The sequence below is a fragment of the Anopheles moucheti genome, chromosome 3 (assembly GCF_943734755.1).
Source record: "Anopheles moucheti chromosome 3, idAnoMoucSN_F20_07, whole genome shotgun sequence".
Lineage (NCBI taxonomy): Eukaryota > Metazoa > Arthropoda > Insecta > Diptera > Culicidae > Anopheles > Anopheles moucheti.
Genome location: NC_069141.1, coordinates 77,464,483 through 77,491,246, shown reverse-complemented (window position 1 = coordinate 77,491,246; position 26,764 = coordinate 77,464,483). Strand labels below are relative to the sequence as shown.

The 26,764-nt window shown below is 41.6% G+C and overlaps 13 protein-coding genes across 17 annotated transcripts; 8 read left to right on the top strand and 5 right to left on the bottom strand.

Annotated features, from left to right (window-relative positions):
- Positions 1-369: 369 nt before the first annotated feature.
- On the bottom strand, positions 370-1,789 carry LOC128304142 (protein MIX23). The gene is made up of 3 exons (XM_053041286.1): positions 1,624-1,789; positions 1,229-1,501; positions 370-1,156 (listed from the first exon to the last, which is right to left on the bottom strand). The coding sequence occupies exons 1-3, from the start codon at positions 1,663-1,665 to the stop codon at positions 1,049-1,051; spliced, it is 423 nt and encodes a 140-aa protein (XP_052897246.1). The 5' UTR covers positions 1,666-1,789; the 3' UTR covers positions 370-1,048.
- Positions 1,790-2,150: 361 nt separating this feature from the next.
- Positions 2,151-6,725, top strand: LOC128303360 (condensin-2 complex subunit D3). The gene is made up of 7 exons (XM_053040291.1): positions 2,151-4,258; positions 4,348-4,498; positions 4,570-4,981; positions 5,080-5,266; positions 5,335-5,623; positions 5,684-6,097; positions 6,179-6,725. Exons 1-7 carry the CDS (start codon positions 2,151-2,153, stop codon positions 6,515-6,517), a joined length of 3,900 nt encoding a protein of 1,299 aa, XP_052896251.1. The 3' UTR covers positions 6,518-6,725.
- Positions 6,726-7,154: 429 nt separating this feature from the next.
- LOC128304117 (tRNA (guanine-N(7)-)-methyltransferase) lies at positions 7,155-8,242 on the top strand. Of its 2 annotated transcripts, none has more exons than XM_053041251.1 (2): positions 7,155-7,198; positions 7,297-8,242. In XM_053041251.1, the coding sequence occupies exon 2, from the start codon at positions 7,331-7,333 to the stop codon at positions 8,045-8,047; it is 717 nt and encodes a 238-aa protein (XP_052897211.1). In that variant the 5' UTR covers positions 7,155-7,198; positions 7,297-7,330; the 3' UTR covers positions 8,048-8,242. The 2 variants fall into 2 exon arrangements, with proteins under 2 accessions (XP_052897211.1, XP_052897212.1); XM_053041252.1 differs by having other exon boundaries at positions 7,169-7,198; positions 7,305-8,242.
- Positions 8,243-8,453: 211 nt separating this feature from the next.
- LOC128304452 (putative autophagy-related protein 11) lies at positions 8,454-10,150 on the bottom strand. The gene is made up of 6 exons (XM_053041643.1): positions 9,975-10,150; positions 9,763-9,892; positions 9,522-9,700; positions 9,068-9,441; positions 8,778-8,969; positions 8,454-8,694 (listed from the first exon to the last, which is right to left on the bottom strand). The coding sequence occupies exons 1-6, from the start codon at positions 10,125-10,127 to the stop codon at positions 8,541-8,543; spliced, it is 1,182 nt and encodes a 393-aa protein (XP_052897603.1). The 5' UTR covers positions 10,128-10,150; the 3' UTR covers positions 8,454-8,540.
- A 411-nt stretch (positions 10,151-10,561) lies between these two features.
- On the top strand, positions 10,562-12,410 carry LOC128304144 (caspase Dronc-like). The gene is made up of 4 exons (XM_053041287.1): positions 10,562-10,741; positions 10,815-11,375; positions 11,444-11,667; positions 11,746-12,410. Exons 1-4 carry the CDS (start codon positions 10,610-10,612, stop codon positions 12,119-12,121), a joined length of 1,293 nt encoding a protein of 430 aa, XP_052897247.1. The 5' UTR covers positions 10,562-10,609; the 3' UTR covers positions 12,122-12,410.
- A 395-nt stretch (positions 12,411-12,805) lies between these two features.
- LOC128303328 (caspase Dronc-like) lies at positions 12,806-14,648 on the top strand. Its single transcript, XM_053040253.1, has 4 exons — positions 12,806-13,041; positions 13,109-13,642; positions 13,701-13,921; positions 13,998-14,648. The coding sequence occupies exons 1-4, from the start codon at positions 12,910-12,912 to the stop codon at positions 14,362-14,364; spliced, it is 1,254 nt and encodes a 417-aa protein (XP_052896213.1). The 5' UTR covers positions 12,806-12,909; the 3' UTR covers positions 14,365-14,648.
- Positions 14,649-14,932: 284 nt separating this feature from the next.
- Positions 14,933-16,235, top strand: LOC128301345 (vacuolar protein-sorting-associated protein 36). Its single transcript, XM_053037773.1, has 2 exons — positions 14,933-15,071; positions 15,135-16,235. Exons 1-2 carry the CDS (start codon positions 14,976-14,978, stop codon positions 16,233-16,235), a joined length of 1,197 nt encoding a protein of 398 aa, XP_052893733.1. The 5' UTR covers positions 14,933-14,975.
- Positions 16,236-16,255: 20 nt separating this feature from the next.
- Positions 16,256-17,656, bottom strand: LOC128301344 (F-box/WD repeat-containing protein 4). Its single transcript, XM_053037772.1, has 2 exons — positions 16,767-17,656; positions 16,256-16,673 (listed from the first exon to the last, which is right to left on the bottom strand). Exons 1-2 carry the CDS (start codon positions 17,588-17,590, stop codon positions 16,256-16,258), a joined length of 1,242 nt encoding a protein of 413 aa, XP_052893732.1. The 5' UTR covers positions 17,591-17,656.
- Positions 17,657-17,845: 189 nt separating this feature from the next.
- Positions 17,846-18,486, top strand: LOC128303451 (vacuolar ATPase assembly integral membrane protein VMA21 homolog). Its single transcript, XM_053040404.1, has 2 exons — positions 17,846-18,109; positions 18,202-18,486. Exons 1-2 carry the CDS (start codon positions 18,068-18,070, stop codon positions 18,484-18,486), a joined length of 327 nt encoding a protein of 108 aa, XP_052896364.1. The 5' UTR covers positions 17,846-18,067.
- LOC128303450 (uncharacterized) lies at positions 18,417-19,766 on the top strand. Its single transcript, XM_053040403.1, has 2 exons — positions 18,417-19,293; positions 19,356-19,766. Exons 1-2 carry the CDS (start codon positions 18,562-18,564, stop codon positions 19,698-19,700), a joined length of 1,077 nt encoding a protein of 358 aa, XP_052896363.1. The 5' UTR covers positions 18,417-18,561; the 3' UTR covers positions 19,701-19,766.
- Positions 19,767-19,901: 135 nt separating this feature from the next.
- On the bottom strand, positions 19,902-21,925 carry LOC128303449 (proteasomal ubiquitin receptor ADRM1 homolog). 3 transcript variants are annotated; one of them, XM_053040402.1, is made up of 3 exons: positions 21,787-21,925; positions 20,988-21,539; positions 19,902-20,901 (listed from the first exon to the last, which is right to left on the bottom strand). In XM_053040402.1, exons 2-3 carry the CDS (start codon positions 21,533-21,535, stop codon positions 20,085-20,087), a joined length of 1,365 nt encoding a protein of 454 aa, XP_052896362.1. In that variant the 5' UTR covers positions 21,536-21,539; positions 21,787-21,925; the 3' UTR covers positions 19,902-20,084. The 3 variants fall into 3 exon arrangements, with proteins under 3 accessions (XP_052896362.1, XP_052896360.1, XP_052896359.1); XM_053040400.1 differs by having other exon boundaries at positions 20,988-21,567; positions 21,693-21,859; XM_053040399.1 differs by having other exon boundaries at positions 21,693-21,859.
- A 376-nt stretch (positions 21,926-22,301) lies between these two features.
- Positions 22,302-23,342, bottom strand: LOC128305074 (uncharacterized). Its single transcript, XM_053042363.1, has 3 exons — positions 23,240-23,342; positions 22,410-23,158; positions 22,302-22,340 (listed from the first exon to the last, which is right to left on the bottom strand). Exons 1-3 carry the CDS (start codon positions 23,340-23,342, stop codon positions 22,302-22,304), a joined length of 891 nt encoding a protein of 296 aa, XP_052898323.1.
- A 2,408-nt stretch (positions 23,343-25,750) lies between these two features.
- Positions 25,751-26,730, top strand: LOC128304265 (oligoribonuclease, mitochondrial). 2 transcript variants are annotated; one of them, XM_053041426.1, is made up of 3 exons: positions 25,752-25,848; positions 25,929-26,539; positions 26,611-26,730. In XM_053041426.1, exon 2 carries the CDS (start codon positions 25,946-25,948, stop codon positions 26,522-26,524), a length of 579 nt encoding a protein of 192 aa, XP_052897386.1. In that variant the 5' UTR covers positions 25,752-25,848; positions 25,929-25,945; the 3' UTR covers positions 26,525-26,539; positions 26,611-26,730. The 2 variants fall into 2 exon arrangements, with proteins under 2 accessions (XP_052897384.1, XP_052897386.1); XM_053041424.1 differs by having other exon boundaries at positions 25,751-26,539.
- Positions 26,731-26,764: the final 34 nt, after the last annotated feature.

The window sequence follows — 26,764 nt, the reverse complement described above, 5'->3', positions numbered from 1 at the left end:
GTTTCGGAACGCTATAATTTGAATATTTACTATATTATGAAACAAAGCGAAAACCTTCTGTATTAAATTAAACTTCTTCTTTATCGGCACAACAGCCTCAAGAGGTGTAGGCCTGCCATTTCTTGCTTTCTGTGACTGTATTTACCCGTAGCTGGATAGTCTGCCCTGTGTACGGGGGATTGATCCGGATGGGATTTTGTTCCGGTCCGTTCGTGTGAAGACCGGCGCCGCTACAAATTATGCATCAGCATAACAAATTATGTTGAACGCCGCAACAAATTAAACTATTGTAAAGAATTTATCTAACATGAAAGAAATACTAAGGGATTGAATTATGATTGTTTAAGGAAAAACACAACTATACGGACTAATTTTTATATGATAATTACAATAAACAACCAATCAAAGTGCTGATGGGGCCGAAAATGTCCTGAAAATTATTGTTACATTTACTTATTCGACCCAGATTCGAAGTTGTAAAAATTTCGATTAGGTTTATAAAGGAACATCGTTTTGGATTCATTTATCATTTCAAAACTCCGTAAACCCTTGAGAGATTTGTCAACTTTTGTATACATTGCGACACGTGCAAGACACAATACTGCATGCAATACGACCAAACTTGTGTGCAAGGTAGCTTACAAGCCACAATTTGTACACAAATCGGGGATCGGATCGAAAGCGGCAACTGTTCTTTCCAGATCATCACTAAACGGTGAATTAGTTCGTCGTAAGCTCTTTCGGCATATTTCGACAACTTGTTACACTTTACTACAGTAAACAACACTCTATAACATTTTTGCTGAGTTGAGTGATATTGGTTCGCCCGTAAGATCACTTCGTACGATCCGGATAAACTACTAAAATCTTTGTAAAACATCGGTAAAACCACCACGACAGTAAGTCACGCACAGTTTTTACCACACCCTACCATTAAATGCGCTGCTCGCGTATAAATGCTACTATGCTTTCCGAATCGGTTGCTCCGAAAATCTAGCACTGCATTTGTGACGTTGCTGTACAGCCTTCTCGAAAGGCTCCCCGTGCTTTAGAGTGAATCAAAACGGAAAAATAGCCTACAACGTTCACGGAACGTTTTCTGCGTTCGTTCCCGAATAATATCCTCCACGCTTAGTTCCGCTTGCAGTAATCGAAGCTAAAATAAAGGTGAAATTGTGCTGAATGCACTGGCTACAGCCTTACCCACTCAACATCAGTTACTACTTACTTTCCGTTGTTCCGTTTTGAACTGTTTGTTCAGCGCCACGTCGTCCTTGTTGTCCTCGCGTTTGTCTTTCAGCGTTTTGACGGTATCGGCGCACACGACAATACATTTCTTTATCGCGTCTTGCCGGTGGCCGTAGCCTGATTCAAGCTGACCATGCAACTCACGGCACTTCGCTTCAGCGTCCACCTGACCTTTGAACGATTCCGTCGGTATGGATGTGTTCAGTGCGTAGATAATTTTGTCATCAAGATCACGCATCTTTTTCAACTGCTCCTGCAAGTGTAAGCGAAGAATAAGAAAGATCAAGAATTCCGCCGGCAACGAGGGAGATTACACAATCTTGGCAATTGCAGATGCCTTTACCACAAGACGGCAGGCCGGAAGGATTTAGTTACCTGGAACTGCGAGAAGTCGGCACATTCATACTTGAAACTCATTTCCACAGATTCTCGGGGAGTGTTCGAGTTGGTCAGTTTTGGTTTTGTGTGAGTTTTCTGTTAAAAATTGATCAATAATACAACAATAACAGAAATAATCATGCGCTACACAAATTGCCGATCAAACTTTCACCTTCGTTTGACAGCCGGTTTGACAAAGGGAAGGCTCGAATACTCAAGGGGAGCTTCTACTATTCGAGGGTTAGAATTGAAAGGCAGAAGATATTGTAAATTAATAGAACTTTTACTGCACACGCAAAAATGCAATTAATAGATAAGTATGCTATTAATTGCAATGGTTGTGTCAATCATTTGTAATAAAAAAAAAGAGTGCTGGTGGCTACGTGTTTCGAAGGTGCAACCAACGGATTTCGAAGAACGCATTTGCAACGGCATTCGAACTTTCGCTGAATTGACAGCAGTTTTGTTTATGTTCATTTCCCGATAATTTCTCAAATTTATACGGTTTGTTGTTTTGTTTGAAAATGGCTCCAACGCACGTACATTTATTGTTTAACCAGCTGCCAAATTATTTCGATGCTTCAGTGTCGATCGACCATATAGATCGTTTGTGCGAAGAGCGTGAAAATGGCAGCAGTACAACCCCGGCAAACAGCGACACCAGTGACGATAGCGATGATGAGGAAGCCGGTGAATCTAGCGTTCCAAAAAAGCCACCCAAGGATCTCCGAAGCCTTCCGATGATAAAACGAGCGATACGTGATGCAGCGTTACTGGATTTAATGCGGGACATGATTAGAGAGGTGGAAAACATTCGCAACACCCCTGGCCTGTACGATCAGTACGACAATTGGCAATATTTGTCGAAAAAGTTGAATATTGATCATTTTCTTACCTTCATTTACGCATTAATTTGTCTCGCTGAGCTCTATCCAACAGAAGCGACCCATCGAAACCTTGCCATTTGCTCGGCAAGATTGTACATCGTTTCATTGAGCACCCCGGGACAGAAACAAACGACAGTGTACAATGAACAGGTGTTTGCGAAAAGCTTAGATGTTTTCAAGCTAATCAATAGGCTTTCGGTGGATGCATCGCAAGGACGAATGAAAAGTGCCAACCAGGCTAGTCGCCTGCTGCTTGATTACATATCCATCCTGGAGGATTTGCAACTCTTGCTCCGATGCATGACGTTGAAAAACTGTGAATCGTCAAAAATTCAATTGGTTGAAACGTTCAAAAACCTGCTCATTTACTGCATTAAGCATGCACACGGTCGAGCAGAAGCGGAACAAATGGCGGAAAACATATTCAAAACGCTTAGCATAATTTGTATGCCAGAGCATGACGATCACAACAAATGCTCGACGACCATTCGCATGATCCTGAACAAGACGGCCGTTTTCTACAGTGCGGAGTATAAGAACGTGTCGTCCGCTTTTCAGGTGCAAAATGTTTTCCTGCGGTTGCTCGAACAAAATCCTCAAGATACAAGTGAAGTGTTATTAAATTTCATCAAAGCCGTTCTTACGAACCCGCCCAAAGTTTTCGCTCGTCCGGATGACTATGCTATATTGCTGGATGCAGCTGTACGCTACGAGCTGGTTATGTATAGAAAATGTAACGTTTCCATCGTCGATTATCTCAAGCAGATAGAAACACATGCGGAGACTAGTGCACGTATTAATATTGTTGAAATGATAGCCAGATTAGCAGTGGTTGACTGTAGCGTAGATTGGGAATTGTTTCAGTCGGAGATATCGAACGTACCGCGGGAAATTGAGCTTATTAAGTTGCTACACAACAAGCTGATTGAAAAGTCCAACACGGTCAAACTGAAGGCGTTTCAATGCTTGTTGAAAATTCTTCAGAGCGGTAACAAAACTATGAAGCAAATATTTCGAGACGCTTTCTACTCCGCCAATGCAGATGAAGATGAAAAAAACTACCTGCAGATGAACGACTTCGAGGAGCTTTTCCAAACGGCTGAGTTGGAGTTAGGGATTTCCAGAAACTTTCTAAATTTTGGTCATCAACCTTCATCTTCGGTTGCGAATGAAACGTCTAGTGCTAGCAGCTTACCGGTTGTAAGCGAATCTTCCCCCATTCCAAAGTCCCTAACGTCCGATGTGGCAGGTATAGATATGATCGAAGACATCTTAACATCCCTGCCGAATACAATATATGACGCCATGCAGTCACCGATGTCCGCAATAAGACGCGTGGCTCTGTCCTGTATGGAGTGCATTTTGGAGTTGAGTCGGAGTCGCATCGATGAACCAATATTTGATCACATCGTTTCGAAGCTAGCGAAAGATCCAGTAATGCTGATGCGTCGTACCACACTGAATGTGCTAAACAAGCTGATCGCACTGTATCCAAACTATTTGCCACTGATAAAGCTGTGGTCGAAATGTTTGCTCTTCTTCCTCGACGATGTTGACCAAAAGTTGAAGGAATCGGCAATGGAGAGCCTTAAAACTAATGTGTTCGATAATATTTGCCGGTATGAAGATTCGTCGTCCAGGAAAGTATTCACCCCGTGGATGATCGTTCGGTCCATACTGGTGATAGGAAAAATAAATGTTCTGAAATCAGCCGTCGACTCTTGGATACAGAAATCTATTCTGACGTAAGTGTATGTCGAGAACAAATGTAACTAAATAAACTTTACGTGAAGTTACATTCGAATTCCCTTCGTTTTTGTTTCTCAAAATGTAGGGCCAAAAACCTTAGCATCATTGAGTCCCACATCTTTACGGTGAATTGCAGTGAAGCATGGATTATTCTGGCGATTATCGCAAACAAAATGAAATCCAAAAACCCTGACCTAGTCATCAAGACTATGAACGATATTCTGCAACAAGACACGGTATGTTATTTGACGCTTAGTTTTGTGATTCGTTTTTACTCATTAGCCTTGTCTTTGAATTTCATTTGCAGTACAACTCACCAATCTGTCTGCAGTATATCTTGTCCGTAATTAAATCCTGGTTATCTGACTTTACGCGTCCTGGATTAAATCAGCTGTTTAAAATTCTGAGCGATTTATTGCGCACCGGAAGCACAAATATTTCGCTTGTCGGTGACATATACAGTCTGTGCTGCATGATAAAGGAAAAGGCCGATGGTGTCGTACATGACACATGGATCACCGGGATACGTGATAGCAGTGCGGAATATTTGTTACACTTCCGTTCCCATTATACCAGTGCCCACGTGACCAATGAGCGCTATTTAATAAGCCTGCTCGTTTACGCTGAAGCAGCGACCGATTTAAATGTTAGGTCTGATAGTAATATACTGAGTATATTGCTAAACTACTTAGCTCGTATCGCTGCTGATGAAAAAATGTGTTAGTATTAGCGTTTATTAATTTTGCGCTGTCAAATGTTGGATGGCCGAAATGTCGCGAAAAGCATCGCTAATTAATTTTTGTTTTAAATCCAACAGTATTGGTACAAACCAGTCAAACGCGTAAAATTAATGTTACGATAATAGTGCTGGCGAGGTTTGGGCTACGCGATGGATCGTTGGCGTCGACAGTAATAGCTGACTTTAACAAGATATTAAAGTTCAAAAATATCCACCACAGTATTTTATGCACGCTCATAACGGCTTTCGCTGATCTGTGCAAAAGGTACGGTTGTGTTAGGCCAATGGGAATTTATGCAGTTGATTAACGATCGTGTCTTATATAATTGGCAGGCATACATCTTTGGTAGATTCATCCATTACCACCGTAATCGGACAGCTTAGTTCGCGCTACTTGGCCGTAAGGAGTGTTGCGCTGAGCAACCTAAATGAGCTGATCTTGCAAGATTACGTCAAGATGCGCGGCATCGTATTATTGAACATTCTGAAGTTAATCATCGACGAGGACGACCACATTGCGGCCCAGGCATTCTATGTCATACAACTTTACGTAAACTCAAAAAATGAGAAGTTATTAAAAGTATCGTTTTTGGAATGCGTTTACGTTTTCAATAACTACTTGGTAAGTTTTTCAAACTTCAACTATTGCCAATATTTTAACAACTAATGTTTTATCTTACAGAAATACGCAGCAAGCGACATGTTTCCTGCCTCGGATCTTGACAACGAGGATTGTGATTTGGCCGGCAGTGATGAAACATCGCAGCAGAAGCGTTGTGCTATTTATGATTTCTTCGTGCACAACATTGACGACATGAGTTTACTGAAACTGTTGAAGAACGTGAACAAAATCCACCAACAGTTATCGAAAGGAACGTACATAGAGTGTGCCCAGGGTGTTGGTACGCTCATCGATTTAATATACGTATTTAAATGTATGTGTGGTGTACGAAACCGTGATAAGGCCAAACTGTCGAAGGGTGCGGGAACAACTGAGGACGACACAGCGCACACAGCGAATGCAGACGGCAACGAAGGACCCTCAGCGAAAAAATCTCGCTTGAAAGCAGCTCAAACACAGCACGAGACTGAAGTGGTAATTATTATTTACCATTATCATATGCTATGTTGTTGTTTTACTAAATTTGGTAATATATACCATACCTCTGTTTTCCAGACAACGATTGCGGAAAAAATGATAGCAGTATACTGCTTGTTCCAGCAGGAAGTTAGAAAATATGTACAAAAGATCGCACCTACTCAAATGCATCTGGTTGATAAACGGTTGGAAGAACTGTCCTTAGCGATTGCAGGCAACTTTCGTACGCTTGTAGAATTTGCGAAACCGATGAATTTTTGGCGATCCTTGCTGAAGGTAATCGACAGTACAACTGAAAGCAAGCGAAAGCGAGGTAAAAAATCGAAAAGTAAAAACAAATCGGACGATGAAAGTGCATGTGAAAGCGACGAAGAGGATGAAAGCGCGGATGATTTGTTGGATTTAGAGGCGGAATAAATTGTCATCGCACTGTGGCCGTCGTCACCTCTGTTGGGCCAAGTTCAGCCATCGGGCATATAACATAAGCGGATAAGCACAGGGACGGTGGCTACCAACCAGTCTTTCTATAGTCTATTGGTTCTTTTTATACATTTAACGCATGTACTGCTAATGATCTCGTTAATCAATGTCAAACCACGTTTCACGAAAATGCATTTACATACAACCAAAGATTGTTAGACATTGATACTCCAATGCGTTTATCAATCATGAACAAATAAAAAACGATCAAACTAAGCATGTAAATTATGTTTGTTTAAAACCATTATTGAATTGCTCTTCATGCCCCGATTATTGGAAGGTGTTATTTCTTTTTCAGGTGTTTTGTGCTTACTCCTCCACGACACTGCCTGGCAAACAAATGTTGGAGAAAGCTATGTTTACCGTTTTTCAGTTCTTTCCGTGTTCTGTCTAGATTGTAGCTGGACCAATAATCTTTAACAATCGATCTTGTACGTGGCAAACTGAAAACTCTTCAACCCGGAGTGATCGTCAGTTTGTAAACTCGTAACGACACATTTTCAAACAAAGTAATGAACTGATAGATGTAATCTGCCGTACGAGATTTTTGACGTTCAAACAGTAATCAAAACAACACCACGGAAACAAAACACGCGATACCGGTTCTGTATGTAAATCGTAAGTTTTAGGATTATTTTGCAAAATCTAGCTTTTACTCATATGTTTTATAAAAGGTATGCGAACAGTTCAACGATACCTAATTTGGTATGTGTTAGTTTTACAGAAAACCATTACTCCAACGATCGTACAATGGAAGCGGTGGAAGAGCCCGTCGATCAGCAGGTGAAACTACCGCAGAAGCGATTTTATCGACAACGTGCCCACTCGAATCCCATTGCCGACCATAGTTTCGATTATCCTGCTTTGCCAGCCTTGAGCAACTGGAATGAACTGTATCCCAACATTGGCCACCGGTGCGTTGAATTTGCGGACATTGGCTGTGGGTACGGTGGGTTTCTGGTAACGTTGGGTGAAACTTACCCGGACAAGTTAGCGCTCGGTATGGAGATACGGGTAAAGGTGTCCGATTACGTGATGGACCGAATTAAAGCGTTGCGCCAACGACACAAAGGAAAGTACGAGAATATTGCTTGCATTCGTACGAACGCCATGAAGTACTTACCGAACTACTTCCACAAACATCAGCTAGAGAAGTTGTTTTTCCTTTATCCGGATCCTCACTTTAAAAAGGCGAAACATAAATGGCGCATCATTAATTCGACGTTGCTGAGCGAGTACGCGTACGTGTTGCGTCCCGGTGGGAAAATTTACACCGTGACCGATGTGCGCGAACTTCACGAATGGATGTGCAAGCATATCGAGGAGCATCCGTGCTTTACACGTTTGCCAGACAGTGAAGCCCAGGAGGACATACTCGCACCGAAGCTGTTGGATAGCAGCGAGGAAGGCCAAAAGGTAACCCGCATGAGTGGAGACAAATTTATGGCCATCTTCTCTAGATTATGATTTACCGAATCAATCGATTCAATTGTCGATGATCATTGTTTAAGTGGGAAAATAAAGTTTTGTTAAACAAATTAAGTTCTTCGTAAGATGCGTACATAAAATTCAATGTATTAATTATTTGAAATTAAAGTTTAGAGATATTACATGTAGCATAAGGGAGTGGTCGGCGTTGATCTACCCATTTTGATCATTGTAGAGACCTTCAAAGCTAGAAAAGAATGTAAACCGGTTAATAGATGCCTGGGCAATCTCTTATCTTATTAAATATCTTATATTTATATTATCTCATATAAATTAATGATCTTGTTTGATATTCTAATTCAATCCATGCGACTCATTAACGGTTATCCAAAGGAAATCTTTTGAAAGCAACACTCGAGTAAATGCAAACAACAGATATGTATTTTTAAATAAAGAAAAGTTCGTACAAATAAGCAGGATAAGACACAAAATAGTGTAAAATAGTGGGATATCTAATGTCTATCTGAACATGTTATTGAATCAAATTTTGTTTGATAATCACCAAAGATTTTTCAGTCATTTCAATAACTCTCTGCACTTCTAATCGTTGAATCACCAGCATCTGTTCGAAAATTTCGTTGGTTTCTTGCAACGCTTTAAGGTGTTTCTCCTTCTCTAGAAGTTTGCTGTAAAAAAGGTTAATATCCACAAAAAATAGTTCGTTAATTAAACGAAGTGCAATATAGTAATTTTCTTATATAATACTCACTGATCGTATTTCCTGTCACTCTTTTCAGACACTTTTGTTCGTATTTCCAGCTCTTGTTTTTTCTCTGCAATAAGCGCTTCAATTTCTTTACAATTGTCTTGCAAACCGTCTGAAACATTCATCAAACTGGTGTGCTGTTTTTGTAACTTATCGTATAAAGTGTTCAATTCGATCAATTGGCATCGCAAATTTCTAGAATAAAATTAACCAATTAGATATACAATACAACATACATAAATATTTTATACAGCATGTTGACTAGGGAATTTTAATGCCATAGTGAAACTTACTTGCACGAATCATCGAATTCAAATTGTAGCAATTTTTCCAGAAGTGCATTGCATGGTCTGATCTCATTGATAGATGCAACATGAATTTCGTACGTTTTCTGAAGCTGTTTTTCCGTATCAATAAGAGTTTCGATTTCCTTTTCAAGGGAATTTTTTGTACTCCTTATTGAAGCGGCCTCTTCATCTACCACTAACTGATCGGTTAGCTCCGAGTGTTCAACTTTAAGTTTGATAATTTTATCTCCCAGATTTTGATCGTTCATTTTCAATGTAGCGATGCTTTCCTGTAGTGCGTCTTTGCGTTGCTGAAGAGTGTCAATTTGATGCTTCAATTGGGGAAGTTGATTTTTTAAGTCATCTATGTGACGATTGATCTGTTAATAAAAGGAAAACTTGGGAGATTAAAATTGTCCTACAAAGCATAAGCTACACATTAATCGTTGAATGTTCCTACATCATTTGCTCGAATTTTGTTTTCTTCCTTCATTATTTGTTCCTGGTTGAGTTTGACTTTCAGCTCAAAATATTCCTCGGTACAAGAGTTGGCCTTTTCCTGTACGCTTTCTTTCACCATGTTGATATAGAACAGGTAGTTTAAGAGTATTTTCAAGAGATGTACTATTTTTTTACCAGCTGTAAGTAAACAATTCCCAGCAATTAATGTCGCTCTACGGAAGATGCACAACCGATCTTACTTGGCTTCACGAGATCAATATAATAGAAGGAAGTTTGTTTCGAATCTGAGCATAGCTGATAGATGTAGTTGATCCTCGCCACTAGTTCCACCCGCTTCGACGTGATAGTTTCAGTAGATTCACTGTACATCTAATAGAGATTGAGAACAAAGGATGATAACATTTTCACTATAATTCAACAGGATAAATAGCGGAAAATGACGATTGCTTACGTTTTCGTAGCTGGAAACATTGTAGTGCATGAGCTTAAAAAAATGAAGTATTGCTTTGTACACAAACTGTTCTGTAGGTTTTTCCAAATCTATTGCTTTGATTTTGAACGGAACAATGCTATTCCAATCTTCTATAAAAGCAGCATTACTCATTATTGTGAGATTTTGTTGGATGTTTAAACGCTTGGCCGGGAACACGCACAAAACAAAACGCTGCAACCAAAACAATAAATTTAAACAATGTCCGTTATCGATTGACAATTGTCATGCGATATGACAGTTCCCACAGTCGATAGAGCAAAGGTGGCTCTTAGGTTTCGAAATAAGAAAAATCACACAAATTAATTCCGTTCGTTTTGGGAGAATTGATGAAAAATACAGTATTTAGTAAGTGTAGTGAGTAACCTAATTTGGAAATATGTTATTGCTGATGTAATATGTACAATCTTTCATATGTATCCGCTGCTGCAGAGTGCATTTTCGAACTCCTGAACTAGATCTCTCAACTCTGGTCGGTTATGATGGCCCGCCAGCCTACCACAGTGCCTTTGTAGTTTAATCATCCATCTAGCGAAGGACGCGCTGGAGAATAACATTTTGTACGTGAAAATAAAAGTCTGCAATACTGCCGTAAAATGAACAACAAGGATCGAGCCATTATTTACAGCAATTTGGAGAAACTGGTGAACAACACCAACTATAACATATTGCGTTCTGAATGCATGGAACGAAATATGCTCTCGCAGATAATGGCGTCTCGTATTGAGGTGAGTCAAATATCGGTAGCACCTGCTTTGTTCCACCTTGTTTACATACGGTTTCTGTTTGTTTTACTTCTAGAGCATGGCGCAAGATGAAATCACTCGGCATAAAAAATTGTTCGAAAAGATTACCAAACGTGGTCCCAAAGCGTTCGATACATTGCTGAGCATATGTCAGCAGAGGTTTCCCATAGCTTATTCTATACTGAAACCTTCTTCGAACGACCATCAAATGCATTCCACGCACAATCCTCAACGAGTACGATCGGTCAGCTGCAATGTTGCCCCAAAGGTGTACTCATATCGCGGTCCAGGCGATGTAGAAGATGGCAAAATTAGCAACCTTGCATCAACCACGCTGGTCGAGGAAAGCAAACACGTCTTGCAAGTTTATCCAGACATCCTGCCAACTTCGTTCTCTGTTAAGCTATCCGCTGGACCAACAGAAACGCACCCGAAAGTACCGGCATATCCAATGAAGAGTCGCAACCGGGGCGTGGCTTTCATTGTAAATGTGATCACCTTTGTGAAAGATGTTCATCCTAAAAGAAACGGGGCAGACATCGATGGAAGGAATTTGATTTCGGTATTCCAGCAACTGGGATTCGTTGTGTTCTATTATGAGGACATTACGATGGGTGTAAGCATAATTATATTTGTTTCTGTGTATTATCCTATTTTGTGATTCATTTCTGTTTCTATTTGTAGGATTTAAAAGAACTGTTGGTACAGTTGAAGGATTCCGAATACTTGTCCTGCGATTGCTTTGCCTTTTACATTCTCTCTCACGGAGATCATCGAAAGGGCAGCGATTACATTTTCCTGCACGATAATTCAATCCTACGCGTAGAAGATCTTTTAACGGAGTTCAATACCGTTAACTGTACCAAATTGATCCGTAAACCGAAATTGTTTTTCATTTCTATTTGTCGGTAAGTGGAGACGAAAGGATATAGTCCACGAAGACGGGCTAAATTAAAGTGTACTTCAATTCAATTCTTGTATTTCAGCGGAGTTCAATCCGATTTGGGATCGTATCGTTTATCAACGAATACGGAGCGTGACGGTATGATTGACTTGAAGAAACCATTACCGTCAAACATTGCTACTTACTGTGACATGCTGGTGTGTTACGCGACTGTACCAGGATTTGCCGCACATCGAGATACCAACACGGGATCATGGTTTGTCGAAAGTATGTGCAAAATTTGGTCCGAACACGCACACGACACGGATGTAGAGATCTTGATGAAGCTGGTAGGCGAATATGCAGCCACGTACCGCACAGAGGCGGCTGCATTGCAAACTATCTGCACGGAGCAGAGAGGATTTTTCAAACAACTGTACTTAAATCCTGGCTATTATGAGTTTCCGGTAGAATTGTGATTTTTTTAATTAAAAAATTGAATGGATAATTTATAGAAATATGCGCCACGTAATAGGGAGGGGCATTATTTCTTCATCATAACTTTTTTTTATCTACTAGTGCCTTACATGTTCAGAGAATGATATTTCATAATAAGTGTTTCTGACGAGCGCTGCCAAGAACTACTTTAACTAAACGTACTATATCATAAGACAGCATTACATTGACATTACATTGGTCATTACCCTATTCTTAAGTATAATACATATTATCATTTCTTCGAGTAACGTTCATTGAAATAAAACTACTTTGTATCAAAAGGACATTAATTCATCGTACAGCGCATAACTTTCCGCTGCCATTGTGCGTTGATCCTGCTGATCTGAAGCTACTTCATTGTATTCTGGTAGTGCTCCGACGATCCCGTGAATCTTCTAGCATGCCCTAGTTAACTAAGCACCTTCACAAAATACCAAAAAATACGTAGAGCTGGGTAAAATACGTAAAGCTGGGCTGGGGGAGTCGAAAATAAACTGCACATTGGAGTTTCGACTTGATCTCAAGAAAGCAGTCAAAATCTCGATCGTCGGAACCAAATCGAACATTTGACATCTCCTGCCACCGACATGGTTAGTTGGGTCTATTCAACGGTGACTAATCAAACCATTCAAAGTTAGGCACAGCATACGCAAAGATTACGACGAATGGTTTGGGAAAACCGGCGTATAACGTTTGAGGAACAGTTGGACCCGGTAAAGAACAGCAACATTTCACACGTGAAAATAAAAACCTGAAAAACTGCCGCAAGATGGACGACAAGGATCGAAACATTATCATCACCAATTTGGATGAACTTGTGAACAACACCAGCTATTGTGCATTGCGAACTGCATGTATAGAACAACATATGCTCTCGAAGACGATGGCATCTCGCATTGAGGTAAGTTCTCCATTCTATAGCACATGTTTTGTAAAATATCATTACATCATGGTTGTTTACCCACTAGAGTACGGCTCAAGATGAAAGAACACGGCGTAAAAAATTGTTTGAAAAAATTACCAAACGCGGCCCGACGGCGTTCGAAACGCTGCTGAGCATATGTCAGCAGAAGTTTCCCATAGCTTATTCTATACTGAAACCTTCCTCGAACGCCCATTTAATGCATTCCACGCACAATCCTCAACGTGTACCATCGTTGAGTTGCAATATGGTTCCAAAAGCGTATTCACATCCCTCTCCAGATGATGATGATGTTGATGATGTTGACGATTGCAAACAAATCTTGCAAGTTTATACAGAAAAGCTGCCAAAATTGTTCACTGTCAAGCACTCCACTGGACCAATGGAAGCACATCCGGAAGTGCAGGCATATCCAATGAAGAGCCGAAAGCGGGGCGTTGCTTTCATTGTAAATGTGATCAACTTTTATAACGAAGCACATTCTAAAAGGAACGGTGCAAACATCGATGGAAGGAATTTGATTTCATTATTCCAGCAGCTTGGATTCGTTGTGTTCTATTACGAAGACATTACGAAAAATGTAAGTTTGAGCGTATTTCATTTGTAATTAGATGTTTTAAATTTATTTATATTTGCAGAATTTGAAAAAATTGTTAAAACAGTTGAAGAAATCCCAATACTTGTCCTGTGATTGCTTTGCCTTTTACATTCTCTCCCACGGCGAACGCGAAGAAGGCATAGACTCCGTTTTTCTGCACGATTCGCAAATACGCGTCGAAGATATTTTGGCTGAGTTTACTACCATTAACTGTCCGAGATTGATCCATAAGCCAAAATTATTTTTCATATCAATGTGTCGGTAAGTGGTGGAAAATATGTTGATATGAATGAGTAAATCTTATTTATAGTATTCTTTACATTCTCCCGTATTGCAGTGGAGAACAACCCGACTATGGATTGTTAGTGAACACGGAGCGTGATGGTATGGTTGATTTGAAGAAACCACAACCATCAAACATTGCCACTTACTGTGACATGCTGGTGTGTTACGCGACTGTACCAGGATTTGCCGCACATCGGGATACCAAAACGGGATCATGGTTCGTCGAAAGTATGTGCGAAGTTTGGTCCGAGCACGCACATAATACTGATGTCGAAATGCTGATGAAGCTGGTTGGCAAACGTGCTGCCAATTATCGTACGAAGCACGAAGCGATGCAGACCTCCTCTACCGAGCAGAGAGGATTTCACAAACAACTGTACTTAAATCCTGGCTATTACGAGAATGCTACAGAATTATGATTTATATATGCTAAAAACACTTGATCTGCTGCCAGAGCTCTCTTAACCGCTCATATCCAGTCCGTTATCCCAGCGCTACTGAGGGATGAATCATCATGATATTCCAACTCAGGCGGGTTAAGTTCGTTGTGAAGATAGTGAGTTTATCTTCCCGATCGGGAGTCAATACCCTCCATAGGAGTAAGCATCATTTATAGAAATATGCATAACATAATACTGGCGTATTGCATAGTGCCTTTATTGTTCAGGGAATGATATCCTATCGGCATGTTACTGTGCCATTTCTTAATGACTTATTTTTTACAATAAAAAAATTTATCATAAAACAACAGCTGTAGTCATCGACTTACAATTGCGTAGCCAGAAACTACTGCTAATATCGCTGATGTTTAGGATGTCTACACTACAAAAATTCAGGCTTGGTAATATTCTGTAAAATAATAAAATCAACACACCAAAACGACTCATTTGGAATTTGCGGAACGTTGCACAAACTTGACATTTCGCTTGAGCGCTTGTGCGAGTGACGTTTCTGAAGGGATGCACAACATAAACATTTGCAAAACAATACCTTCTCCAGATATCCATCCATCGAGTTTCTGGATGGAAAAATGAACCGATTTGAATATTGTCAGGCACGTCTGTTCGAAGGCGAATCCTTTGTGGCAAAAGATCGTAACATTAAGCTTTACGATGGCGACGAAAAGGTACGTATTGATGGAAAGGAAACCGGTCTGAAAGAGTTGCATGCTTGGCTTAATCCATTCCAGACAAACTACGAAGATGGTGAAATCGTGTTGACTAGTCACCGGTTACTGTGGGGCCGTAACGGAGAAATAGCACGTGGGGGCAACTGTTTGGAGATGAAGTTAAAATACGTTCTGTCCGTGGATGAGGAGGAAGCTAGCTCAATGTTGTTCGGGCGAAAGAAACGCATCATTTTGCGTCTGAGCGAATTAGCACCGGACAAGAAACCCGGCCCCATGGATCACAGTTGCTCATCCTTTGTGAAACTATCCGGCCGCAATGGAGTGGAGCAAGCGTTCGTTCAGGCACTACATTCTACGCTGGCCGCACGTATTTGGGCTGTGTCGGATAATTTGACTCAATCCAGCGTTTCATCAGACTCGTCGGCTGCTGCAGGACCCAGCACAGATTCAGGAAAGCAGCGCCAGTTGCGCATCGGCATAGTAGGCATTGAGCGTAATTTGGTCGAAAAACAAAAACAAACAGATGCCAACATTAACCTTGCGTTCAAAGATCTGGGCAAGCTGATGGGAATGGCTAAGGATATGGTGGCCATAACGAATGCGGTTAGTGCAAAGATACGTGAACGTCAGGGCGAAATATCGGAGGACGAAACAGTACGTTTTAAGTCGTATTTATTGAGCCTCGGTATTGATGATCCCGTCACGAGGGATGGAACGCGTAGCAATTCGGAATATTTCCTCAAGCTCTCGCGACAACTGTGCGAGATGCTACTTGATCCGATCAACGAAGCAGGCGGTATGATGTCGCTAGCCGATGTCTACTGTCGCGTAAATCGGGCCCGTGGTTTAGAGTTGCTTTCGCCAGAAGATTTACTGGAGGCGTGCCGGCTGCTAATGGGGCCTATTAAACTTCGTGAATTTCCGAGCGGAGCAATGGTACTGCAGCTGGAGTCGCACGACGATGCGTTGGTTTCGGAACGCACCGTAGAATTAGTCGAGCAGAATGTTTCCATGAGCCCGGATGAATTGGCGCGCCTCGAGTGTATATCGCTGTTGTTAGCCCGTGAGCGATTGTTAACAGCCGAAGGCTTTGGGCAGCTATGCCGCGACGAATCAATCGAAGGTTTACGGTTCTATCCGAACAGATTCGTGCACTGTTGAGTGTGTGAAAGCAATAAGGACTAAATCGATGCATAATCTTTGATGGCGGCCCAATCAGCATCGAAGTTAAGTATTCGTAAATTATGATCTGTAACAAGGAACATTTGACTACAGTCGGTCGCTATCCTGTAGACCGGTGAGTATTGTTGCTTTTTCGAGGGAAAATACATCTGAACACATTGCTTTGGCACTCGTATATCGTACAGGTTTACGCGGTGGTGATACTTCATGCCACAGTGTACGGCGTATGTACCATTGTAACTGAGACAGTACACCGATGCGTCGTACGGATCTGTCCAGCAGGCTTCATCGTTACCGGTACGCGTATCGACTAGACGCATGGTAGTATCGAAATTACCCGAAAGTATACAGTGTTCGTCCATCCATAGCAGATCGTAAACCGCCATCGAAGGTGAATTCAATTGTATCATTGTACAGCTGCAACGATAGAACATAAAGGCGTTTAACTTGTAAATTGTTCAGGTGTTAGTTATCTCCTAGTTCCTCTACAGCATCTTACAGGTTTCTTACCTGGGCAGATCTATTAACTGTAGTGCTTGCTTTCTGCTGCAATGAAACTTCCCTGCTGCCAGCTGCGTGTTATTTAGCTTTATTGTTTCATATGCAAGCGGAAAAACAAAGGTATGTTGTAACAGTGCGAGATCATCGTCTGCGGAAAGTAGACTCGTTTCTAATGGCGAACGATTTAGAATGTAAGTTGACTCATTTTTCGTTGTAACCGCATATACATCAGAATGGAAATCGACCGCTTTAATAATATCGTTGGTAATCGTCTGTAAATACGGTTTGTCTTCGGGGTGGTCGATGATCATGATCTTCCCATCCATACGGCCCATGAAAAATACATCATTCCGTTTGACTAAACTCGTAACATCGGAGTCCCGTGCTGTACCGATCGCCCAAGAGTACTTCGTTTCCACCATCTGTCGATTTTTGGTCCTTCGGTGTGCTTGCAACCGGCCTCGATGCGTCATGTACACCCATTCCCGATCGATGGCCAGTTGCGAAATGTACATCACGTTATGGAAAAAGTAAGCCTTTTCCTCGTACCGTCCATAACGCCAATTTTCGTCCAACTTCATACGTTTCCGGCGCGTAAAAGCGTACTGGCTTAGGGCGACTCCTTGCCCCGAACCAGTCACCAGTGCGTGCATACATTTGCGCGGATAAACGAACCGCTGGATAATGTGTTGAAATTTTTTGCATACCAGCACGCATCGATCTAGGTCCGCTACGTTCAGAAACAGAAACACATGCTCCAGGGAGTATTCGTCTAGATCACAAAGCCGTTTGCTGTTGCAAGTGATTACATTTGTTTCGCTTTCACTGGGCATTACGAGCGGATGAAAATAGATTTTGTTGGAAAACTTTGGGATTGCATTGCAATGTTTATGTTTTTCTTTCGGTCGCCTATTTTGACTGCCAATCAGCTGTCATCTCCCATGTGATCCATTGCACACTTGTGTGAATATTTTATTTTTCAAAAAGATCCAAATTTTACTGTATTGCGCAATATTTTTATAAAATAATTGTGATGTTACGCATACGCTAAATTTCCATCGCGCATCGCAACATCTGTAATGGAAAGGCAGAAGAAGTATGGCTCGTCGGTGTGAAAATGTTTAGAGAAAGTGTGCACGAGCCCTGTAGCTCCTGGTCACGAGTACCTATTTGTCAATCGTTCTTCAGCTTTACTTTTGCCCGATCGGCTTTTCTTCTCGTAAATTAGTATCCAACACTGGCGTATTTGGCGTAAAGAAGGAAAAAAGACCGAATCCTCGGAAATACCTGTCGGTGTGCATTACAGAGTGATGTCTAAGTCCAAGCTGAATAAAAACACCATCTCGAAAGCGGTACGAAAGCAACATGAAAAACATGAAATCCTTTCAAAGATGGCGTTAAGTTAAACTCCTTTCTTTGTTCTTCCTTTCGCACGCACCTACAGGAACAACGTGCCGAGTATCGTACCTTCAAGACCGTGTTCTCGTACTGCATTTTAATCATTGTGCTTCCCGTGCTAACATTCTTCACCTCCAAACATTGGCTGTTTGATGGGCTGCTGCAGCTGTCCAGCGTGACCAGCAACATCTATTCGGCGGTGAGCGCAGTAGTCGCGCTGCACGTGGCATTGTTTCTGTTTATATACAAGGCCTACTTTGCGGCTAGCAACGATTCTCCCGATTCCGGCAGCAGGGATCGTGGGGATAAGATCGCCCACAAGGAAGATTAGACTGTGTTTTGTAGGGAGGTACGCCAAAGACTGCAATCATTCCAGTGTATTCTGTGGAAGTGCTAGGCAGCAAACATGAACAAGATACATTTAGAAATCGGACAAACCATTTTACTCGAGCTGGAGGAAGAATGCTTGATGGGGAAAGTGTTGCACGTTGCATCCGATCGATCGTTTATTCGATTGGCTGATGTACGTGATATGACCACGAAGAAAAACTATGGCGTGCAAACTTATTACAACTCGGAAGTACGGAATATTCAGATTACCTCTACTGATGAAACACCGCAGAAGCTGAACACAAACCCATCGGATAGCGTTATCAAATCGAAACAGCTTTCGCTAGACAAACTTAACCATGCACTGGAACAGATAAACAACTACGTGTTCATTCATCAAACGGACGCAAAGTATCACGATTCGATGCAATTCCTCAAGAAACAACACCTTCTCGGGATAGCGATGGAATGCATCGAAAATGGGCGACATTCTAACGCATCGTCCCTACTATCGATAGCTACTGTCGATTCGATCTATATTTTCGACATCAAATGGATGAAGGTAACGGACGACATGCGCGATCTATTGAGGAATGATCGGTACAGACGCGTTCTACACAACGGCCGATTGGTGAACGACGTGCTGCGACACAAGTTTGGCGTGCAGTTGGGAAAAAGTTTCGACATAATGGTCGCTCATATCGCCATCAGCAAAACCGCGGGACAAACAGTGGAGGACAGCTCGGTATCGTTGCAAACGTGTGTGCGGAATTACCTCAATCTACCGGTCAAATTCTTCGATGCGAATGTATGTACCTACAAGTTAACAACGAACCGAATCTTGATAATATAATGTTTCGATATTTACAGATTGATTTTAATTTGCGCCCGTTAAGCGATGCGGCAAAGAAGGAAGCAGCAAAACACGTCGTATTTCTACTACCGCTGCAAGATCTTTTCGTACACGACATCATGCTGGATCCATTTTATAAAAGCTGCATCAGCTACTCACAAAGTCTGTCCCGTAATCCGGATTTTATCAACAGTTTAGCTGATTTGCGGAATAACGGACCCGAAGCAATTAAATCGATACAACCAGCAAAACTTGGTATTGATGTGGAGTTGTTAAATCTATCAGAGCATGAGCTAACGAGCGAACCGGGCAAGCCTCTTTGTGATGATCTTGAACCAACTGAAATGAAGAACGATAAATAAAGCGGACGCCTCAGATAATCGAGCACAACAAAAGATAGCTGCAAGTATATGGTATCGACTTCAGAATGAAAATGATACGTCCAAAAAACCAACACGACTAGCACACAACCGGTCAGGCATGGACAATAACGGAGCCGTACTCAATCCTTTTTGTTCGGAGGAAGAACATCTTCATATGAGTGATGTGCATGAAAGTTCATTTTCAAAGTAGAATGCATTTGGGTAACCCTTTATTCGTGATTATAATAAGGAATAGCCGAGGCAGAAAGGTTAAAACATGAAAAAGACAAAAAGAGGCACATACTCATACTAAAGCCTCTTACAATTCTGTGTATGGATGTGTGGTGCTGATTGTATTGAACAGTTCGAACAATGCTGCATATTCTATCCGGCCATTTCATCATCCTGATCTTTCTTTTGCGCTTTACCATGACCGTTCTCCTCCTTGCTGACTTCTGATGATTTCGGTTGTTCCGAAGCAGTGCCAGCCGCAGTAGCAGATCCCGTCGATTGCTTGCTTGTTGCAGCTGCCGTATCAGCGGGCGATTTTTCGCTATTTTCCAGCGCCTTCACAAATTGCTCCAAATCTCCAGCGTTTGCTGCAGCGACAGCTTCTGCGTTGAGTTGAAACTGCGAAACCACCGGACCGAGCTGGCCCGACTGCAGCGCGTTAGAGAACATGGAAAGGGCCTGCTGAAATTGCGGGGAGGAGATGGTTTCTTTCAGTTGTTCCTTCTTGTTCTCATCACCTTCCAGCTGAGGTAGGTGTGCGACCAGCGCATCCACTTTGTCTTGGTCGGAGATAATCGAGGCCAGCGTTTGTGAATTAACGGCGGAAGCTAAATCGATGTTCTGCCTCGAGCCGGATCCATCTACACCGGTCGCACTAATACCGGACAGATAGTTCTGCAGGTCTGATAGCAAAATTCTGGACCCTCCTTCAGCGGCGGCATTGTTGCTGGTGTTGCCAGCCGTTCGTACCACGGGTGTGCTCATCGGAGATGAAGTAGCACTTCCGGATCCACTAGTGGGTTTCGTAGTTCCGCTCGTTTTCTTCGGTGCGCGAGGTGTCGATGGTGCGTTCAATGCTGCTGTTGGAGTCGTAGTGCTGCTACCATTACCATTGTTGCTGCTAGACAAGGTTCGATTTGATGGAGTCGCTGCACTGGTACGACTGCTTGAATTGCCAGAATTTGAACGGCTAATGGAGCAAAGAAAACAACGTTTTAATATGCTAGGAACTGGCAACTTCTAAATTCATGACGCAGACGGATGAAGTCTACTTACGTCATAGACCCTAGCAGGCTGCTCAATCCACCCATCTGCCCGACACCACCGAACAGCTGCATTATTTGCTGTTGCGACATGTTATTTAACATGTATTGCAGGTCACCATTATCAGTGCCACTGCTTCTACCACCGGACCCGATGCTATTGCCCGACGGTGGATTATTGATCACTTCGTTGATTCGACGACACCACTCATCGTCCCGATCTGTTTTCGGTTCCTGCATCCAGAAAAACAACCTCCTGCTGGATGACTTAAACTTTAGCACGTAAACACGACCATTCTTTACGTAATCGAGCTTCTTGAACTCGCAATCGTCCGGGAACAGAATAAGATCGTCCTCGAGCGTCCCGGAGGTACGATCCTTCCAGCAGAAATGAATTAAGCCATCTTCCGCTTGGTACACGTACACCAATCCCTTACGATTGTCCGCATGAACCATCTTGTTTACCATGTTCATACGGCCAGCGCGAAATTCGACCAGATGTCGGTTCCCACCAGAACTTCCGCCCAGCGCACTGCTGCTACCGAATATTGGTCCACTCATGTTGCTAAATGTTCAAAAAAAGATGGACAAAACTAGGTCGATGTTACAAAGATGATTGCTTCAGCTGGCTGTCTGGCTGGTTGCACTTTCGTCATCATCATCCGTAAAGTGCAACAAAAGACTCTTCTTCAATAACACGGTCCCCGTCTTCACTAACCTTGATTTATGCGTCCTTCACCGTGGAAGAAGTATATTGCATAGAATGGAACACTTGACCAGTTCTAGACGAATGGAATTTTGCAATTACAAACCTTTTATCTTGGATGCTGGCGCAATTCGATCAAAGAAACCATTCGTTGCTTTTTTTTGTGGCGTGACAGAGCGTATTTGGTGAAACGTTTGACAGCTGACAAAACGCTAGAGAAACGTTTGAACGTTTTGAACGCTTCAGCGCTCGGTTGCGTTGTTCAAAAAGTCATTGAAAATATATGTACAATAAGGAGAAGTAGGTAATTATTTTGAAGAAATGTAGAGCTTTTAAATTACACAAGAAACAAGCCATGTTGATAATCCCAGTCATAATCCATGTTGGTTGAATTTTCGGTTTTTAGGTTATGTTACCTTGAAATGAAATCACAGCACGTTATTTTCTTGCTATATTGTTCGCAGGTAAACAATGGAGGGACAAATACAACATGTTCAAACTTCCGGCAAAATCGAACGGAGTGCAACATGCACTTAATATTACAATTGAAAAATAGTTAGAATCTGTTAAGTGACATGCGTTTTGTCAAACATAGGTGAAAACTGTGGGTGCATTTCATTGTTAGTTGAATTTTTCAATAAAGGATTTGGTGAGTTCGATCTGAAACGAAAGGATTTTCGGTAAGCATACCTTTTGATTATACCATTTGATAGTATACCACTACAATACCTGTTCATTAGTTTGGCAATACCAAGGCATTAGCTTTATCAATTGAATATTCTGTTTCAGGCGTTCGTTTTCCTTACGTAGTTGCGTTTTCCGTTGAAGTTGTCCGCACAGGGCGCTCTTGAAGTAAAAATAATTTTGTTGAACCTCGGAAACCTGCTGCCTAATGGCCACAATTTGATTTTGTGAATCAAAGAGCTTTTCCCGCACGTGTGTAGCTCGTGCGACGTCGTTTTCAAACAGCTGTCTCGAATTGTTCATACGCTTGTTCGTTTCTTCGAGTTTTTCTCCGATACGATTGACTTCCGCCTTCAGTTCATAATACTGTTCCAGGCTTACGTCTTGCATTTGATCGTCTAACTGCAAATTTTGCATTTGATAGCGTTTAAATCGCCTCATAGCTAGCAAAAGTTTCTTTCGCTCATAGGATAGGGTTTTCCGTGCACTGTCCATGAGCTGCACAAGCTTCCCAACATTCATAGCACCGCAATCGGATTCGAAAAAGGACAATCCTATTTGAGTAATTCTGTCGTCATTGGCATTGATCTTCGTCGCGCGCATGGCGACAATTCTGGATATAAGCGATCGTATCTGGAGTTGAAATTCTGCAACTCTTGCCTGACGGTTTTGCGCATCTTCCTGTTGTTCCGAATTGTTCACAGACGCTGCGACAGATTCAATAGTACTTGTTTGTTGTTTTAGTTCTGTTGATGCACTCTTGGTTAAATGCTCATGAAGGGGCATAGTATCCTCTAGAAGTGTGTAGAAAACATGCGGATTTTAAATGCAATGGTATTGATAATACAAGATGGATTACGTACGGTTTGTCGGACTAACAAGATGAGTTGAAATAGCTCTACTGGATTTTCGCCGTAAGTTGATTTCAAATGCGTTCTGCAAATCATTCTGGATAGATTTCTCTTTCACTATCGGCATTATTTCCAATACTGTCACTCGGAAATTAAGTAAGGATGCGCTCCAAATCGATGCTAACTTTTTATGCAGCAATCCTGACATATTCTATCAAAGATTACTAGATGACACGGTTCGTCTCCGTCTCTTGCGTTGGACGGATCCAATATGCAATTTTAACAAATTCATCGCAATTTGATTCAGAACTGTTGAGGTCTGTCGTCATGATAGAATATAGGTTAAGGCGTGCACGGGGGTACGTTTACAATTACTTTATTTATGACTATAAGAACACACTGCCGGAGAGAGTGTTGTAACACCCTCGATCCTGAACTCCCAAAGCATCTCACGCGACACAAGCACTTATTTGCGAAAGCCGCGGGGAAGGTTCCATATTATATTATAAATATTAGAAACACTGAATTTTGAATTGTCGCGCGTTCGTACATTGTATCAAATTAGTATAAAAGAAATAGAATTTTAGTATTATGCACTTTTTTCACATCTGTGTAACCGACATTCTGCTTTGTCTTTGGTTCGGCCACGAATGATTCAGAGTACTTCGCGGAACAGGTCACGCCGTTACTGGATATGGTCATTCCTAACTTGATAAGATTAAAAAGTTCCTAGTATCTTTATCCTTTAAGTAGAGCTTGTTATCGTTCAAATCCGATAAGCGAGCCTGAATTTCAGCTGGGGCCTGAGCCTGGGTATTGTTACTGGAATGAAATATAAACAATTACGATTTGAAAGTCGTTGAGCATAGTTCAAGTTTAACGTCGATTTTGACTCCATCAAAGCTTTGCGAAGTTGACTAAAAGTTGAGGAAGTTGTTAGAAGTGTGATTTTATTTTATTGTTAGTTGTGTTTTTCAACCATTAATATGAACGTAACATGTTCCATCTGCACTGAAGTATTTTTACCAGCTGAAGAAGTAAATACTACACTATGTGGCCACATGTTTCATCGTCATTGCATGTTGCGGTGGCTTGAACAGTAAGCTTAAACTAATATTGCGACCCTGGAAGATGCATCCTTTCATCCCGTGCTAACAATTTCTTGTAGATCCCAAAATTGTCCACAATGCCGGAAACGTTGCACTGAAGCACAACTAATCAAAATGTATCTCAATGGAACGGATGAAGCTAACGCGACTGGAAGCAATTCGGATGCGAATGGTTCGCTGTTACAAAAGCTGAATAATCTTACGTTGAAAATGAACAAACAGGAGCAACTGTTGACAGCATTGCGAAACGATGCAGTCGAACATAAAACCGAACAGAAAAAGATGAGCCGATCTTTGCAAGCCATGGAAGAAAATCTACGGGCCAAGAATGAGGAAGTTTTAGCTATGTCTCGGGTTGAAACGGAACGTAATGCCGATGCAGTATCTATGAGGGGGGGACTTACCGTGAACATAATTATGCTCCCAGAAACTGAGAGAATCTCGATGTTGAGATCTCCATCGATAGATCTCTCTGATTTGTTGTTTCCTAGAATGAGCTACCGCCGACTTGTGGATGTAAACACCTCACCGAACTTCTGGGAGTTTTCTGATGATGATGATGACTAATACCAAAACGAAACCAGCAGGTTTCTTTGTTTAAAGTAAAGTCTGGCAATCGAGTTAGACGCGCTTGAAGTGTCGTTTTAATCACGTTATCGCTGTCCGAATCCCAGCTGCTCGCAAATAGGTTGTGCGCACAGATGAAGAAAGGTATTTCTCCCATTCTTCCATGCCTCTGTCTATTTGGACAGCCTGAAAGGACTTTACGAGCTGAGTCGTTCGGTGTCATTCTCGTGACATAACTAGCCTACCGGAACCTGGCGAGTCAAATCCGTTGTACGACATTATCGTAAAGCATGTAGAGCTCGTAATTTTAGCACATACGTTGTGCTTCGATACATTAGGGCCAAAATCCTTCTGAGCATCTTCCACCCGAACGTAGCTAAGAGGGTTTCGTCATACGTGAGTACTGGAATTCAATATAATGTTACTCATGCAGTATGCATATTCAACAATTAGTGAATACTATTTTAATTCACCATATAGAACTTATATGGGTTCTATTTAGTATTTAGTTTTTAGTATTTACTAATTGATGAATATGCTATTGCAGATAAAAACAAAGATCGGTGTATTAAGCAATGATCAAATATTACGCGTTAGAAACGTAACTTGATAAAACGTCCGAGGACTTGAAGATTAGATGAATATTCCTAATATATTAGATTAGATGAATATATACTCTCGCAGAGTCTCGCCATAATCACGCAACAATTCATTTTATTGTTGGGTGGCAATTTGCTAGCTGGGTCATTCAGATCCCTGAAACAGATGATATACACAGTTCGTATGAAAGATGTAAACATAAACAATACCAGGTGTTCGAACCACGTGAATTTAGTTCTCCCCAAACAAACCAAGCTGGTGGTCTTTAAATTGCGATAGTTCAATCCTGATAATTCTCGAACGTAGGAAAAGGAGGCTAGTCATAACATTATTGTACAGAATCAATAGAACACCCTGGTAAATGTCTGTGCTATTGTGCGGCTTACATTCATTAAGCAATCTAAATAGTTTGAAGAAATTGTGCTTCAATTTGGTAGCTGTATCAAAGGTTCATATGCGTAGAATGTCACAGCTATCATCGCAAAACCTGGTCTGGATGGATTTGGAAATGACGGGCCTGGAAGTGGATAAGGATCGTATCTTGGAGATCGCGTGCATTGTAACCGACAGCAAGCTGAACATTATAGCGAAGGGGCCAAATCTAATCATAAATGAGCCTGACTCCGTTTTGAATACAATGAACAGTTGGTGCAAGGAACACCACGCAAAGTCTGGATTGATAGAAGCTGTGAAAAAATCGACCTGCACGCTAGAGCAAGCAGAACAACAAGTTCTGGATTTCGTTAAGCAGTACTGTCCGGAGCGAAGCTGCCCGATGACCGGAAACAGCATTTACATGGATCGGTTATTCCTGATGAAATATATGCCAACTTTGAATGAATATCTTCATTATCGTGTGATCGATGTGAGCACAGTGAAGGAACTGAGCAAACGATGGAATGGTGAAGTCTATAAGGCAACTCCTCCGAAAATTTGCGCTCACCGAGCATTAGCTGATATCGAAGAAAGCATTAAAGAAATGAAATATTATAAGGATACGTTTTTTAAATCCGACGATGAAGCTAATCCATGAAAAAAGGCAAACGTGGTGCGTTACTTACAATTTAACTATCTGGTGCAAATGAAGAGAGTAATATGCATACTTTTTTAAAATTTCAGATAATGTCAGCTTGGTTAAAATGTTTTCACAATGACTATAAAATATGTTCCGAGACCAATGCACAAACATACAAATGAGCTTGGCTGGAATACAAATGAGAGCTACAAGTCGGAATGGAAAACGTAGGTTCATTACTTTAATTGAATGTGCCTC

Coding starts and splice junctions, on each gene's coding strand:
- LOC128304142 (XM_053041286.1), bottom strand. CDS start 1,665: ATGAGTTTCAAGTATGAATGTGCCGACTTCTCGCAGTTCCAG. Junction 1,502..1,623: donor CCGACTTCTCGCAGTTCCAG/GTAACTAAATCC, acceptor TTACACTTGCAG/GAGCAGTTGAAAAAGATGCG. Junction 1,157..1,228: donor TCAAAACGGAACAACGGAAA/GTAAGTAGTAAC, acceptor CCTTTATTTTAG/CTTCGATTACTGCAAGCGGA.
- LOC128303360 (XM_053040291.1), top strand. CDS start 2,151: ATGGCTCCAACGCACGTACATTTATTGTTTAACCAGCTGCCAAATTAT. Junction 4,982..5,079: donor CGCTGCTGATGAAAAAATGT/GTTAGTATTAGC, acceptor TAAATCCAACAG/TATTGGTACAAACCAGTCAA. Junction 6,098..6,178: donor CACAGCACGAGACTGAAGTG/GTAATTATTATT, acceptor TCTGTTTTCCAG/ACAACGATTGCGGAAAAAAT.
- LOC128304117 (XM_053041251.1), top strand. CDS start 7,331: ATGGAAGCGGTGGAAGAGCCCGTCGATCAGCAGGTGAAACTACCGCAG.
- LOC128304452 (XM_053041643.1), bottom strand. CDS start 10,127: ATGAGTAATGCTGCTTTTATAGAAGATTGGAATAGCATTGTTCCGTTC. Junction 9,893..9,974: donor ATGTTTCCAGCTACGAAAAC/GTAAGCAATCGT, acceptor AATCTCTATTAG/ATGTACAGTGAATCTACTGA. Junction 8,695..8,777: donor AGTGACAGGAAATACGATCA/GTGAGTATTATA, acceptor CCTTTTTTACAG/CAAACTTCTAGAGAAGGAGA.
- LOC128304144 (XM_053041287.1), top strand. CDS start 10,610: ATGAACAACAAGGATCGAGCCATTATTTACAGCAATTTGGAGAAACTG. Junction 11,376..11,443: donor ATGAGGACATTACGATGGGT/GTAAGCATAATT, acceptor TTCTATTTGTAG/GATTTAAAAGAACTGTTGGT. Junction 11,668..11,745: donor TTTTTCATTTCTATTTGTCG/GTAAGTGGAGAC, acceptor CTTGTATTTCAG/CGGAGTTCAATCCGATTTGG.
- LOC128303328 (XM_053040253.1), top strand. CDS start 12,910: ATGGACGACAAGGATCGAAACATTATCATCACCAATTTGGATGAACTT. Junction 13,643..13,700: donor ACGAAGACATTACGAAAAAT/GTAAGTTTGAGC, acceptor TTATATTTGCAG/AATTTGAAAAAATTGTTAAA. Junction 13,922..13,997: donor TTTTTCATATCAATGTGTCG/GTAAGTGGTGGA, acceptor CCCGTATTGCAG/TGGAGAACAACCCGACTATG.
- LOC128301345 (XM_053037773.1), top strand. CDS start 14,976: ATGAACCGATTTGAATATTGTCAGGCACGTCTGTTCGAAGGCGAATCC. Junction 15,072..15,134: donor TTTACGATGGCGACGAAAAG/GTACGTATTGAT, acceptor AATCCATTCCAG/ACAAACTACGAAGATGGTGA.
- LOC128301344 (XM_053037772.1), bottom strand. CDS start 17,590: ATGCCCAGTGAAAGCGAAACAAATGTAATCACTTGCAACAGCAAACGG. Junction 16,674..16,766: donor CAGTTAATAGATCTGCCCAG/GTAAGAAACCTG, acceptor CTATCGTTGCAG/CTGTACAATGATACAATTGA.
- LOC128303451 (XM_053040404.1), top strand. CDS start 18,068: ATGTCTAAGTCCAAGCTGAATAAAAACACCATCTCGAAAGCG. Junction 18,110..18,201: donor AAAACACCATCTCGAAAGCG/GTACGAAAGCAA, acceptor ACGCACCTACAG/GAACAACGTGCCGAGTATCG.
- LOC128303450 (XM_053040403.1), top strand. CDS start 18,562: ATGAACAAGATACATTTAGAAATCGGACAAACCATTTTACTCGAGCTG. Junction 19,294..19,355: donor TCAAATTCTTCGATGCGAAT/GTATGTACCTAC, acceptor CGATATTTACAG/ATTGATTTTAATTTGCGCCC.
- LOC128303449 (XM_053040402.1), bottom strand. CDS start 21,535: ATGAGTGGACCAATATTCGGTAGCAGCAGTGCGCTGGGCGGAAGTTCT. Junction 20,902..20,987: donor AGCCTGCTAGGGTCTATGAC/GTAAGTAGACTT, acceptor TTGCTCCATTAG/CCGTTCAAATTCTGGCAATT.
- LOC128305074 (XM_053042363.1), bottom strand. CDS start 23,342: ATGCCGATAGTGAAAGAGAAATCTATCCAGAATGATTTGCAGAACGCA. Junction 23,159..23,239: donor TATTTCAACTCATCTTGTTA/GTCCGACAAACC, acceptor ACACACTTCTAG/AGGATACTATGCCCCTTCAT. Junction 22,341..22,409: donor ATTGCCAAACTAATGAACAG/GTATTGTAGTGG, acceptor CTTTCGTTTCAG/ATCGAACTCACCAAATCCTT.
- LOC128304265 (XM_053041424.1), top strand. CDS start 25,853: ATGTCTGTGCTATTGTGCGGCTTACATTCATTAAGCAATCTAAATAGT.